Raw genomic sequence first — 14,953 nt, 5'->3', positions numbered from 1 at the left:
AGATCATCTCGTAGCCTATAGGCCAGTCAATCTAGCTCAAAAAAGGGCCAAAACTTAAACTAATTGCAATAGTAATGGTTCATACTTTGTATTGATCCTTAAACTCTCCTGCATCACATATTAAAAATCTACCCATTTATATTTAGTGGAACATACTTTTATTCAAGGTCAAAGGTAGCAATTTCCAATGCATTTTGCCATTGGGATTTACTACAAGTGAAATGGGTATAATTTTAAACTATAGATATCAAATTGAAACTTTCACAGTTGTTTACTCACATTAAGGCAACTATTTTTTGTATTGCAAGTTTTCTGAAATGTGATGTTTAGATATGCAAATGAAACCAGTTTTTACCTAAATATGCAATAATTTGCATATATTTCTAGAAAACTAAATCTGAACAATAGGTACAGTCAGCTTCAAAATAATTGCTGTATTTTGCTTCTATATTGGATACCAAAAGCCTATGCAAAGGGAATATTAGATATTACTTCATATCACCTCAAAAATGAGGAAATCAAGTCAAGTCAAAATCAATGCGTTTCAATGGAAGTATTATAGAACAAATGATTGTCAATGATATAGTATGATGGAAGTATCTCAATGCATGCCAAGTCACTTAAGGAAGATATTGACCTTTAGACAACATATCAAGTGAGTTGGCATGCACTGAGATACTTCCATCATACCATATCATTGACAATCATTTGTTCTATAATGTACTTCCATTGAAACGCATTGATTTTGACATGACTTGATTTCCTCATTTCTGAGGTGATATGAAGTTACTTCTAATATTCCCGTTGCATAGGCTTTTGGTATCCAATATAGATGCAAAATGCAGCAATTATTTTGAAGCTGACTGTACCTATTGTTCAGATTTAGTTTTCTAGAAATATATGCAAATTATTGCATATTTAGGTAAAACTGGTCTCATTTGCATATCTAAACATCACATTTCAGAAAACTTGCAATACAAAATAGATTTGCCTTAATGTGAGTAAACAACTGTGAAAGTTTCAATTTGATATCTATAGTTTAACATTTTACCCATTTCACCAGTAGTAAATCCCAATGGCAAAATGAATTGGAAATTGCTACCTTTGACCTTGAAAAAAAGTATGTTCCACTAAATATAAATGGGTAGATTTTTTATATGTTAATTAGATATACCTAGGGATCACAAAAAACTTTGAATGATTACTATTGCAATTAGTTATGGGTCAAACGCTAGATTGACTGGCCTACTACCCCACCGCAAGATAAGGCCTGTTACTTGTTAAAAACATTTTGACATCACTGGCCTGTCTGTCTGCTTGCCACTAAGAGTAGCCTTGGCTAGCATGGGCTTTGTCCATGTGCAAAAATATAGTATTTCATGGTTATCACCATAATCTAACAGTAAGGTCACTGTGGTGAAAAGCTTTTTGAACATTTTGTTTGATTACATCTACATGGTCAAACTAGGCTAACAGGCATATCTGCATCTCTGCACACAGGGATGCTTGCAACGGCAAAACACATTTAAAGCGTGAATACAAATACCAAAACAACATCATCATCAACATCATTTGTCTTGAAGTCTTCCAACAGGATAATCACTAATCCTTCTTGAAGCCTTTCATTTGGATTCTCATACAAAATAAATAGAATCATAAAAAACTGACACTATGACACAAATACAATGTCTCTGGAAACAAAGTATGCACATATTTCCAGCTGTTCCTATCATCAAGCATTAGAATAGGCTTTTTGAGAAGCCAGCCGAGCAATCGGAGACGTGTACACCATCTTCATCCAGCAGCCAGGACGTCCTTTTAGGCCTCAATACTGGCTCTCTCTGTAATCTCTGAGGGGGGAAAGGAAAACAAACGGGCCATAGGTTACGCCGTGTTTATTATTATTATTATTATTATTATTATTATTATTTTAATCTACAATTTCATTTGATCACACAGCTATGCTATGCATTTGATCACATGTTGCTGATCTCATCATTTTTTTACATGGTACTAGACAAGCGTGAAGAACAAGAACAGAGGACATTTGCTGTTCTGTGTTCTACCTCAGGCAAAGCAGCACACAACTGACGCACAGTACAGTGGTCCAAAGGTGGCCATCTAGTCAGAACTGGGCTGGACAACATGGAGGATCTAGCTATAGGCTCAGTGGCAGTGCTCGAACATAGTGGCAACATTCCATTTTCGTCTAGAAGTGGGCAGCCCCGTTTCCTGTTTGCTTTCATCGCTGTCAGCAAACAACTGAAGGGAGGAGTGCTTCAGTTGTACCAAAACCTGTGCGTGCTCAGTCATCGGAAATCCTGTCCTCCATAATATGTGCAGCCAGTGTGCATAAGAGCTGGCATTTTTATGAAAAAGGTGGAAGCTCAAATCGCTATTATAGGCCCATCCATTTGAAGCCGAAGTCACATCTAGTTATAGGAAAATTCCATATGCAGAATGCGACCCAAGTGCATAAACAGACATATTGCGTCTGTTAAATGTAATGTAAAATATAATGTAACGTAAAACAAATGAACAGATTTCATTTGGATTTATAGTTATTACAAGTATACATTGTACTTCTGACATTTGGGTACAGATGAAGCAGTCCTCTACAGGTGTTTGTTGACAGCAATGACAGCAAATAGGACACGGCCATGCCGACTTCCAGACATGAACAGAGGTTTGTCACTATACTAGTGCACAATACAATACAGAGCCTATTGGAGCACTTACACAGGTGCACACAGCATGCATCTGGTCCCAGAGCTGTTAGTATGTGGCTGTGACCTCGACGGCAAAAGCTTACAACATTGATAAAGATAAAGATGCATTGAAGGGGTTACATTTATCTTTCTTGTAAAATAAAAACAATGCTTTTCAGCTCCACAAAAAGCATGACCATCTTTGTTGACATACATTATGAGACTTGTATGCAGGCTATGTTATAAGCAAATATGTGTATAAAAATCACAGAAAAGATTCAATGAATTTGTCTTTTTGTGTCAAAATAATCGCACTTTGCATTTTATATGTAATGTCAGCAAATTTAAAAAATACCTTTTTGAAATAAATTGTTTGCAGATTGTTATTGTCCTCATAGTGTTTTATATATGTAAAGCTTCAGGTTTCAGAAAAGGTTATTTTACTTTTTATTATTTTTATTATTATTATTATTATAATTAATAGTATCATTATTATTATCACTTTAGGCACCAAAGTAGGTCAGGGACACACCTGTGCTGGATCGGGACCTGATCCGTCTCACAGGCAACTGTTGCCTAGGCAACTCATTAATGTAACCTCTACCACACAGCTTGGCATGGACCACGCTTGAGGAACTGAACCTGCATTCTCAAGCAAGATGGCTTCCAAGACGACCATGGCTGCTGAAGACATCCATCAGCCATGTGTGGGTGTGGGGGCGGGGGGGTGTGAGGGTGGGGTGGCTAGGAGTGGGGGAGGGAAGAAAGCCTGAAAGCACGAGATGCCAGCCGGAGGGTTGGCCACTAGGGGGCAGCAGACGTGGAGGGAGAACACAGCAGCAGCAGAGAGGGCCAAGCAGTCTCTCTGATGGCAGGGGTCAACAGGTCAAAGGTGACTGGGGTCGAAGCATGGCATGGCATGGCATGGCACGGCTTCGCTTTTTTAGGGGCCTACCTGGGTGTGGGGAGGGTCAGTGGAGACGAGGAGGAGGAGGAGGAATAGTAGGAGGAGGAGGAGGAGGAGGAGGAGAAGGAGGCGGTGGTGGTGGTGGTGCAGGAGGTGGAGGTGGAGGTGGGGAGGGTGAGGGAGCCCCCGGGGAGGAGGGGCTAACAGAACAGAGCATCAATACCTGCCGGGGTCAGCACCAGCGCCTGCAGCAGGTCCGACAGGGAGACGATGCCCCTCACTATGTCCTCCCGATCCACCAGCACCAGCCGGTGCACCTGGGGCAGGGAGAGGAGGAGCAGGAGTAGGAGGGAGGGAGGGAGGGAGGGTGGAAGGAGGGAGAGAAAGGGGAGAGATGGGGAAGAGACGGACAGGGTGAGAGGGACAGAAGACAGAGGAAACGAAAACGGAAGAGAGAGAGAGTTACAGTAGAGAGCGAAAGATGAGTACTTAAACAGGACAGGCTGCCCCTATATTTGCCAGTAAATAAATCCTCAATCTAGATCCTGATCTGAATGATCATCATGACCCTCTAAATTGTATCAAAATAGTACATTTTGGAAGTAAATTGGAGACACACACACACACACACACACACAGACCGAGGGTAATAATACCATACTGTTCTGATTGATCTGATCATGGAATACTAGACCTTTACAAATACAAAGGTCACCAACAATTATGGCGTATTGCTGGGGTGAGCAATACGTCATAGCAAAAGCATATTGGCCGCATAGGGTCATAGCTGAAATGATGGACAAAAAGCAAAGTCAGTCAGTAAGCAAAGTGAATAATGTATAAAGCTATCCTGTAAATTAATCCTGAAGCTCTGTTTGCGGCTGTCTGTTTGACACTGACAGAGAACCAGCTCTGCTCTGAAAGGCTCAACATCTGGATTGTGAACCAGAGAAGCCTACTTCGACCAAAAGAACCCATTCTCCATGTTCTCACCTCGGCCTTGGCAAAAGAACCCATTCTCTATGTTCTTACCTCGGCCTTGGCAAAAGAACCCATTCTCTATGTTCTCACCTCGGCCTTGGCAAAAGAACCCATTCTCTATGTTCTCACCTCGGCCTTGGCAAAAGAACCCATTCTCCATGTTCTCACCTCGGCCTTGGCAAAAGAACCGATTCTCTATGGTCTCAGCTCGGCAAAAGAACCCATTCTCCATGTTCTCACCTCGGCCTTGGCGATGCGGTCAATGATGGTCTCCAGCGTCTCGTAGGGGTAGCATTTGAGCACGCCCTCCATGCAGCATGAGCGACTAGCGATGGCGTCTCGCATCGTCATGTTCAGGTTGTTGTAGGTCTTCTGAGCCGCTAGATTCTGCGAACAGAAAAAGAAAACACACCCTCACTTACCTCATGAGGAGACTCGGGGGACGTTTACAGTGAACTCTACGTACACACGTGCTCAGGTCGGCCTGTACTGGCCAAATCGGGTTTGAAAGACTCACAAGCCGCAAGTCGATAAAAAGAACAAAGTGTGGTGCCAAGCTGTAAAAACTGTTCTTGAACTTTTCAGGAAGGTTACACGGCGATACCCTAGTGCTAGACAGCTCCCTGGAAATGGCCCAGGACAGATGTGAGCTGTCAAGGGATGCCTGGATGGGCTACCATGACCCCCCCCCCCCACACACACACACACCCCACCTATGTGAAATGCTGACAGGTCTAAGTCGGTGTTGGTGTCAAGCCTCTACATGCGAAGCGATCCAGGGTGACCTTTCTATGTGCCTCGGGTTACGGCTTTAAAAACCAAACCAGAGACTCTTGCATAAGAGATTTTAAAATTAGTCAACATGTGGCCCACTCTTCCTTTAAAGGAACACGCCACTTGGCCCCTAAAGTTAGACAAGTGGGCAAAAGCTTTTTTTGTCTCTGTGCATGCATTGTCTTAGTTCGGCAGCACCCCGGCTAGCTTAGCCTAGCATAGTGAATCCAATATCTCGTCGCCGTCGCCGTATAGCATGTCGTGAGTAAAAGTGGGTCAACCAAAGAAACTCCCCAATTACTTTTTGTGGCCTCCGTATTTACCAGGGGGTCAGGATTTGACTGATTAGCTTCGCCGATTAGCAAGGCACTTCCTCGTCGCCATTTTCCAGAAATACATCATGTCCGGTGCCATTCTCCTCATGCTGATTGGTGGCTGTTCCACTCTCAGCTCATGCACGAGCTATAGGGCACGAGCTCTCCTTGGCTAAGTAAAACGGCACCGGAAACAAGCCCCTTGAAACGCCATGTTGAAGCCTGAAAAAATCGTTCAATTTTGGCAATTTTCACTAGCCTAGCATTCCCATTGAAATGAACGGGGGCGGGACTTGTTCACTTTCTCCAGTTCTTATAATACCTCCATGGTATTTACGAGTACAAATGGAAATGCAATTAAGACGAGGCGATTTCCTAGGCAGGTCTTGACTTGGGACCGTATCAGAGAGAAGCACAGGCGAAGCTCTGCTACTTGGGTGCAGAGGTTGTCTGTGCTGTGGCAAGCAAAGATTCTAGAACAGAGCTCTGTTTGGAACCTTTGGTGGCAAGTGAGACAAGGTACTCATTTGTTGCATGATATATCTCTGCGCCCAAGTAACAGTGATTCATCAAAGATCTTTTATTTTGGCTCACTTTTACTGACAACATGCTATCTGGCAAAGAGACATTCCATTCACTATGCTAAGCTAAGCTAGCGGGGGGCGTGACGATGCGTGCACAGAGGCAAAGATGTTTTTGCTCACTTATCCAACTCTGGAGACAGTGAATAACTGAACTTCTGAAAATGGTGGTGTGTTCCTTTAAGGTGATAACATGTTTTTAGTGTTTCTCCATTCTGATTTAAAGACCATGTTTGATGCCTTATCCTAAGAAGTCTGGATTTAGACGGTTTAGTTTCCTAAATGTGCTTGCTGTGTGGCAGGGCCCTTTATGTTTGTTTTGTTCTGTTGTTACCATTTTTGGGAGGAGGGGCGACAGGTTTTGCTGAAGAGGATGAGATACAGTAGATGAGTGCACAAAGCAATGTTAGTGAGACTCAATTGTCCAACTACAACTTTCAGCTATCAGCACAGATCAAGAAATCTGCTGTTTAGTCAGAGTCTAGTCTATTGCAGTTCAGTTTAGTTAAATAAGAGTGTTAAATAAATATTTGTACTTACAATCACATCAAATCTGGAGTACAGGGCAACCACCTTCCCTACAAAGAATATGCAATACAGTATGTGCAAATGTGTTAAGATGTTGGGATCTTGTCGGGGGATTTTGTACAGTGCTCTTAATTTAACCCTCATCACTATTTATCCAATGTAACATTTACAAACGTGTTTACAACGTTCAAGTGTAATTAACACACACTCCTCTCTCTAGTAGGTACACTGTGTAAGACCAAGCACGCACGCACGCACGCACACACCTTGCTCATTGACGACAGGCAGAGCAGATACTCGCCGCTCGACGAAGATGGACAGAGCGTCATGCACGGTGGCCGACTCCTGGACCGTGGCGATCTCTTTGAACGTTCCTATCCCCACCTCCTCGATGCGCTTCTGCAGGAACCTCGGCTTTGGGATCATGGAACCCTGCAAGAGAGCACCACTTCTTTGGAGTTCACACATCTCAATTGGAAACGCTGATGATGGGCTAGACCCGAAACGTTAGTCTCCCATTTTTTCCATTTTTTCTGTCTTTGGCTCACAATATATATTTCGGATTATGTTATCAATACAAGTTCTTATAATTCAGCTTTTGTGTGCGACTTCTCTTCTTTTTCTGGAGTTCTAACATGACACATGTGTTAGGAAATGACTCCAGAAGTCTATACTATTACAGTATAAAGTTAATGGTAATGATACATTCATTCTTTATCTATTGATGTATCCATGTTTTATTGGACACGGGCAGATACGATACACATTGAAAACCTGTCAACAGCTATCTAATGTATGATATATTAGTGCCTTACATTTGAAGCATTAAAACAAGCTGAGCAATAAAAATGCTAAAACCAAGTACATGCCACTGCGGAAATGTTAGGACTAGAAACTAGATTTGTAGAAAGGGTGAAAATGTGCGCTCACGAAAATGTGCAGGAACTTGAGGATGCGTTTGTGTGTGAGGATGTGCAGGACGTTTCCTGACTCGGGGTCGATGACGGGCAGCCGGTGGATCTTATTCTTCAGCAGAGAGTAGATGGCTTCGAACAGGCTGAGGGAGGCAAAACAGACCACACCAAGTCAACAACAGCACATGCTGTCTGCCTAAACAACTGTGTTCGAATAGTATACTGTATAGTGAATCAGCCATTTTGTAGTGGTGTTCGAAATTCAACTGAAACATTCGTTCTCTACTTTCGTTCCCTACAAATGGACACCTCGATAGGCACAGCAAGATGCAATATACAATTGAAAAGAGAGTGGAAAAAGTGCAATATCGGTATAGACTGAGGCAAACTTCAGAGGTCTATCATAGGGCCCTGTCTAAACAACGCTCCCCCTTCTTCTGTGCGCTACGTTCCCTTCTATCTGGACCCTAGGCTGGGTAAACACTGCCTGATCTGCTGGTGATTTGGATTTCGCCCTGCAGCTCAGGCTGGAAACCTGCGGATCTATCTCTCCAGCATCCTGCCCACATCTGCTGGGTCCAATCACAAACTACAAGTAGCTTATCCAAAAGGCGCAACCGGATCATTGGCTGATTGGTTGAAGGACTATCCAAAAGCGTACAGTCATTCTGAACTATGTCCAACTATGTCTATGATCATGCCTCTTGTGCAGTAGAAATAAAGCACAGCACACACACACACACTGGTGGTGGTGTACGTTACAGGCAGACTTACCTGGCGTCAGGTGCGATGCTGATGATGGAATTGGAGCAGTGCAGAAACACCTCTTAGGAAAAGAAGACAGAAACAGACATGGAGGAGCGGTTTCTCTTCTCTGCACTACATGTGCAGTGTACTGTATATACTGTACTTTCAGGTAAAAGATAGACTCACTACCTCTCCATGTCTCGATCTTGTGTTCCTCCAGTTCATAGATCTGTACCTGTTAGACACACACACACACACACACACAAAACACAGTACTTGGCTTACTCAAATCCATAAGCTCTGAGTTGAGCAGCCTCTTCTCCTGACTCTCCAAGTGATAGCCCCCAATTTAGCTTTGAGCATGAAGATAAGATAATTTACTAGCCCATAGACTAATTAGGTCAAACCTTTCTCTTAAGTTAAAACTAAAGTTAACAATATAAAATGTGAAAGTAGAAAAATAGTTTTACACAAAACCCAGTCAGTTTAACAAGGCCATTCTCCATGATATGGTGCCGGCACAACTGCATGCCTGGGCTCTGGTGCCAGCCACAGCCTTGAGAGAGTATTGAGAGAGTGTTATCTGGTCTAGAGTGTCCACAGCCTTGAGAGTGTTATCTGGTCTAGAGTGTCCACAGCCTTGAGAGAGTGTTATCTGGTCTAGAGTGTCCACAGCCTTGAGAGTGTTATCTGGTCTAGAGTGTCCACAGCCTTGAGAGTGTTATCTGGTCTAGAGTGTCCACAGCCTTGAGAGTGTTATCTGGTCTAGAGTGTCCACAGCCTTGAGAGAGTTATCTGGTCTAGAGTGTCCACAGCCTTGAGAGAGTGTTGTCTGGTCTAGAGTGTCCACAGCCTCAGGCCACTGAGCCATTTTAAACTCGGCCTCTCGAGGACAATATCCTGAACGGTTAACTTCCGCTGCCTGCAATGCCTCAGATGCCAGACTGCCATCTGGAGGGTGTGTTGACCTTTCACCACACACACACTGGGACTACCCCGCGACTACTTCACATACACACACACAACCACACACACACACACACACACATATAAGGACTACCCCGCGACTACTTCACACACACACACACACATAAGGACTACCCCGCGACTACTTCACATACACACACACACATAACCACACACACACACACACATAAGGACTACCCCGCGACTGCCACACACACACACACACACACACACACACACACACACACACACACACACACACACACACAGGGACTACCCTGCTACTGCTACACACACACAGTATGGGTAGAAAATCACACATGCAGTCCTGAAACACATTACTAACACAGTCATGCACATAGTACTGCAATGCAACAGCTCAGGCCCATATGAATCTATGTTCCATCAAGAGGGACACACAACACTTTCTATCAACTATAGCTTAATTCACTGGACTCATGGATTGTGCTCTAATGAGGGGCGTTATAAACTATTGATATTGATTATTTGTTGATTGATTGTTGTATTGATTAGTGCTTTTAAGGCCTCCTCAGATGCAATGAGTCCTGTCAGGCCGGGAGCCCTCCGTAGTGCCACTCACCATGGGAGACTTGTAGTAGCGGTGGAGAATGTTTATGAAGTCTGTGATGGTCAGCATACCTGCAAAACACACACACACACACACACACACACACACACACACACACACAAACACACAAACACATTAGGAGGCCACCCATCTAGAGTACTGAATCTGACAATGTTTATGAAGTCTGTGATGGTCAGCATACCGGCAAAGCACACTCACAATTACACACACACACACACACACACACACACACACATTAGTAGGCCACCCATCTAGAGTATTGAATCTGACAAGCAGAAAGAGTGGAGGGGGAGAGAGAAAGTGAGATTAGATGGATAGACTAAGAGGAGAGAGAAAGAGATATTTTAAAACCTTAACTTTTAAAACCCCTTTATTGAACTATTACATGGACCAAAGACACCTGTAAACACTTGCCAATGTAGTCAACTCTGACCACTAAAGCTTTAAACATGTCCATTAGATTAACGATTCACCCCTCCCCCACCTCCGCACTCCCCCCCCCTCCTCCTCCTCCTCCTCCTTCTCCTCCTCCTCCTTCTCCTCCAGAGAGAGAGAGAAAACAAGAGATAAAGAGAAACAAGATATAGTGAAGGACGGCTGTCCCTTAGGCTACAAACCAGGAGAGCGAGAGAAAAAAGAAAGAGAAAAAAACAAGAGAGAGAGAGAGAGAAAGAGAGAGGGATATATTTAACGCAGGGAAGGGTGCTGAGGGATTAACGCAGGGGTCCTGCCATGTCCAGCAGCGCAGGAGTCCAGGTGTGGAGCTACTGTATATATGTAGCGCTCACCGCTAGACCAGACCAGTGCGTGCAGGAGAACATGTCCCAGCAAACATCCTCTCTCAACACACACAGGTACAGGGACACTGAGAGGCAGTCTGAGTGTGTGGTCTCCAGGTATAGGTACGCTGAGTGTGTGGTCTCCAGGTATAGGTACGCTGAGAGTGTGATCTCCAGGCTAGTCACAGGTACAGGGACACTGAGAGGCAGTCTGAGAGTGTGGTCTCCAGGCTAGTCACAGGTACGCTGAGAGTGTGGTCTCCAGGCTAGTCACAGGTACGCTGAGTGTGTGGTCTCCAGACTAGTCACAGGTACGCTGAGAGTGGGGTCTCCAGGCTAGTCACAGGTACGCTGGCGAATGTTCTGTGTAATGTAATGACCCAGACTAATGTTCAATCTTTAAAGATTGAGCTTAATAACATGATGATAGCCAAACTAATGGAGCTAACAGCGGTACACCTATAAATGAAGAAGGGCTACAGTACACAGCTATATAAGCACAAGTAATGTGAAACTTTACTGCTTTCCTGACATATGCAACCCAGTTATAGTGACATGTAAGCATGCAGGCTATTAGGAATGTTGGGTCATTTTCCAAACTGGGCCCACATCCACACCCTCTTGAGACACAGTGCATACATTTTGGCCACACATCGCTCATGAATATGGCAAGCCCATTCTGTCGTCTTGTTTCCTGCTATCCAATGGCACACATATCCTCCCGGTGTACGTGTGTTTAGGTTCACACTTTTTTTGTCTGTGCTGCCGAGGGATACTTCTACCTCCAGACAAGGCCCAAACAGGATAGTTAGCGGCTATGTTTACTAACACCTGCTAAACATGGTGCTGTAGCATTCTGATGGTGGGAGAGAGATGAGAGATGAAACTCGACACGGCTTCCAACGCAGGGCAAGTGAGCGGTGGGGGTAGATGTGGTGAACCTTGGACTGGAGTTTGAAGCGACAGTATGCAGCGATCCACCACTTTTATTAGCAGCTAGCTTTGGTAGCCAATCTCCAAGGCTGGCTTGGTACGAGATTAATAGACGGACCAAAAGAGGATTTTTTTTTTTTTTTTCCGTTGTGAGATGCACCAAAGTCGGATCCCCTTTTTCTTTTTTCATGGCAAAGGAGTGAGAGCCGCCCTGGGTATAATCTAGAAACTCATTTAGATTATGGTCATGCAAAGGACAGATAAAGACATTGGACACTATCCAGGTCATGTACATGTACTAGCAGAAGAAAATCATTCAGCAAATAGCATCCTGACAAGTGTCATCTCATCTGTGCCTCCAGTGCTGCTGCTGGGACCTTACATGTGTAGTTAGCTCCCTCATATCACCCCCAAACTCCTTACTACTAGTTCTACATACATGTGACGTTTCGGGACACGTCTGAGGAAGGGCAGTGTGTCCCGAAACGTCACGTGGTGAATAAAAAGAAAAAAGAATAATGGAGCTTTAGTGCGCAGACTTTTTTGTCCTTTTTACTGTTGCTTTTTGAGTCCAGCACCTACTTTTTGAATATTCAGATGTGCGTACACGCTTCTACACTATTGGATTACTAGTTCTACATCAACATAAACACGTCACTGATGCTGTTCACTGGCAGACACTTGGATGAGGATGAATCTAGCGAGGAACAGCCTCACCTTAGCCTGTGCCATTCAGTTTCCCATTGTGTGTGCCACACAACTAGCCTATTTAGTTCTGTATCAAGCTGAATCTACAGTACAAGTGATGTGCCCGATGTAGACAACAACTCTCCCTAACCAGTTTGAGGGCCCCTCTGTGCAGAACCTTGCATGGTTCTAGACGGCCTGGCAATCCAACTTGCTGTGTCCCTACACAGATTCATCTTCAAAAGCTCTTGTGTGAGAAAATGCTCTCTCTGCTGAGGACCTGAGGTTGGCTGGGGTGAGTGAGCAGTGAACTTGAGCTGCGCAGAAATGCTTCCCCTGACATTATTCCGTGACTGAAACCCGAGTGGGCCTCATAGCTGCGCCGCTCCAAGGACTTTAAAGGTTAAGGGTGACAACTCATCTCGGCTTCCTGTCTAAGGATGAGCTGCGGCTCCCGTCCCATTTTCTCTAGAAGGTTCCGAAAACGTCCATCCCGCCAGGAGAGCAAGAGTTCACCAAACTGCTCACTCAGCTATTCAGAGTGCACTAGAGTAAAGCCATCAGCCTCTCTACAAGATGGCAGCGCCCCAATTATGAATCCTAGCGCTTCACTTTTGCTTGTCTTGTCCACCAGTGACTCTGCATGTGAGCCAGGGAGTGAGTGAATAAGAGAGCGAGACAGAGAGAGAGAGAGAGAGAGAGAGAGAAGGGGGGGGCAGAGAGAGGGGGAGAGGGATAGAGAGAGAAAGAGAGGAAGAGAGGGAGAGAGAGAGGGAGAGAGGGAGGGAGAGGGAGAGAGAGAGAAAGAGAGGGAGGGAGAGAGAGAGAGAGGGACAGAGGGAGAGAGAGAGAGAGAGAGAGAGAGAGAGGGATAGAGGTCTGGTTTCCCTCATCCTGGCTTGTGAGAGGTTCTGGAATGTTCGCTCACCTACAAAGCTCTGCAACTTGCTGTCCCACAGCGGAGCAGCTCTCACGCCATTAGCGACCAGAGCAAAGAAGGCCTTCTTCACCTGAGAGAGAGAGAGAGAGAGAGAGAGAGAGAGAGAGAGAATATCGATCAATCAGACAGAAATAACTTGAAATGATCTTTCTTACTGATTGAGAAACTATTGATATTTATTTTTGAGATGACAGCAAGAGCAAGACAATCCGGTTGTGAAGTCCGACGTCATGGGTCCAAAAAAACATTTACTAGTGCAGCCTGCTGGTTTTCACAACTTGTAACGTCACGCCACAACTTGTAACTGTCACTTGTTAACTTTAACAGAGTAATTACTGTAGCTGTGCTGTCAGATGATATGGGATAACAGAAAAAGGATTGTATTAGGTTCGGTTGACAACGAGTGAGTAACACTGTAGGATGACCATTTTCTCAAAGGTTACTCTGAATAGCAGGGGGGAAAAAAATGTATTTTACTGTTGTTTTACTGACTTGATAACCAAAAAGCAGAAGCATCATCAGAAGTCTGCCCGTTGGTCCTGTTATCATGTCTGTGTGATGTGTATTTTCCGAAACTGACCAGCAGACTTCACGTGACACCATAGTTCCAGATCTTCACCACATAAAGATATCAACACACAATGAATGTCCTGGCCTCTATGATCTGGTCTTTAACCCACCTGAAGCTACCTGGCCGCTATGATTTAGTATTTAACCCACCTGAAGCTATCTGGCCTCTATGATCTAGTATTTAACCCACCTGAAGCTACCTACCTGGCCTCTATGGGCTGCTAGTTCACCCATCTGAAGCTACCTGGCCTCTGGTCTGTAACCCATCTGACGCTACCTGGCCTCGATGGGCTGCTCTTTAACTCACCTGACGCTACCTGGCCCTCTGGTCTTTAACCCACCTTAAGATACCTGGCCTCTATGGGCTGCTGAAGCTACCTGGCCTCAATGGGCTGCTCTTTAACCCACCTGAAGCGTTGTGTCGAAGATGACCAGCTTGGAGCTGGTGGGGATGGCGTCATAGCAACAGTGCCTCAGCATGAAGCGCATGTAGACGTCGGCGCCGGGCTCGAGGGGAGGCTCTGAGGGAGGGGGAGGGGGAGACGCACCCTGCTGCAGGTCGGTCAGTCTGCAGTCACGAGCGCTCAAGCGCAACACACACACACACACACACACACAAGCGTGCACACCAACATACTAACATGTGTGCACACTAACATACTAACATGTCTGCACACTAACATGTGTGCACACTAACATACTAACATGTGTGCACACTAACATGTGTGCACACTAACATACTAACATGTGTGCACACTAACAAGCGTGCACATAGCATATAGAAAAGCTAACGTGCTAACATGCACTCTGTTTTACACATACACATACTGTTCACATACACATACACATGCACACGCACACGCAGACGCATACACACACGCAAGTACACAAACACTGAAACATGCAAACATACTGTATACATTCACAGACTATCTATCAAAAACAGTAATTTTCCTGTGTATTAGCCACATTGTGTATAAGCCGCAGGACACAGTTTTATGTTAAAAGAAACAA

General features: G+C 44.7%; 1 protein-coding gene across 4 annotated transcripts in view; it reads right to left on the bottom strand.

Annotated features, from left to right (window-relative positions):
- Positions 1–1,118: 1,118 nt before the first annotated feature.
- Positions 1,119–14,953, bottom strand: part of prkag3b (protein kinase, AMP-activated, gamma 3b non-catalytic subunit) — an 18,871-nt gene continuing 5,036 nt past the window's right edge. Inside the window, exons 3-13 of one of the 4 annotated variants that reach the window (XR_009938875.1) lie at positions 14,348–14,460; positions 13,358–13,439; positions 10,022–10,080; positions 8,644–8,689; positions 8,482–8,533; positions 7,724–7,850; positions 7,060–7,225; positions 6,806–6,843; positions 4,837–4,983; positions 3,664–3,932; positions 1,119–1,850 (exon numbers count right to left, since the gene is read on the bottom strand). Coding sequence is in view for 3 of the 4 variants with exons in the window: in XM_062534985.1 (XP_062390969.1) it covers positions 1,819–1,850; positions 3,839–3,932; positions 4,837–4,983; positions 6,806–6,843; positions 7,060–7,225; positions 7,724–7,850; positions 8,482–8,533; positions 8,644–8,689; positions 10,022–10,080; positions 13,358–13,439; positions 14,348–14,460 (956 nt within the window). In the remaining variant the exon portion in view is untranslated. Of the gene's footprint in view, positions 1,851–3,663; positions 3,933–4,836; positions 4,984–6,805; positions 6,844–7,059; positions 7,226–7,723; positions 7,851–8,481; positions 8,534–8,643; positions 8,690–10,021; positions 10,081–13,357; positions 13,440–14,347; positions 14,492–14,953 lie in introns of all 4 variants that reach the window. The other 3 variants (XM_062534987.1, XM_062534986.1, XM_062534985.1) reach the window with 3 other exon arrangements.

Source organism: Sardina pilchardus, chromosome 4, assembly GCF_963854185.1.
Source record: "Sardina pilchardus chromosome 4, fSarPil1.1, whole genome shotgun sequence".
Taxonomy (NCBI): domain Eukaryota; kingdom Metazoa; phylum Chordata; class Actinopteri; order Clupeiformes; family Clupeidae; genus Sardina; species Sardina pilchardus.
This window is presented reverse-complemented; position numbering and strand designations above follow the sequence as displayed.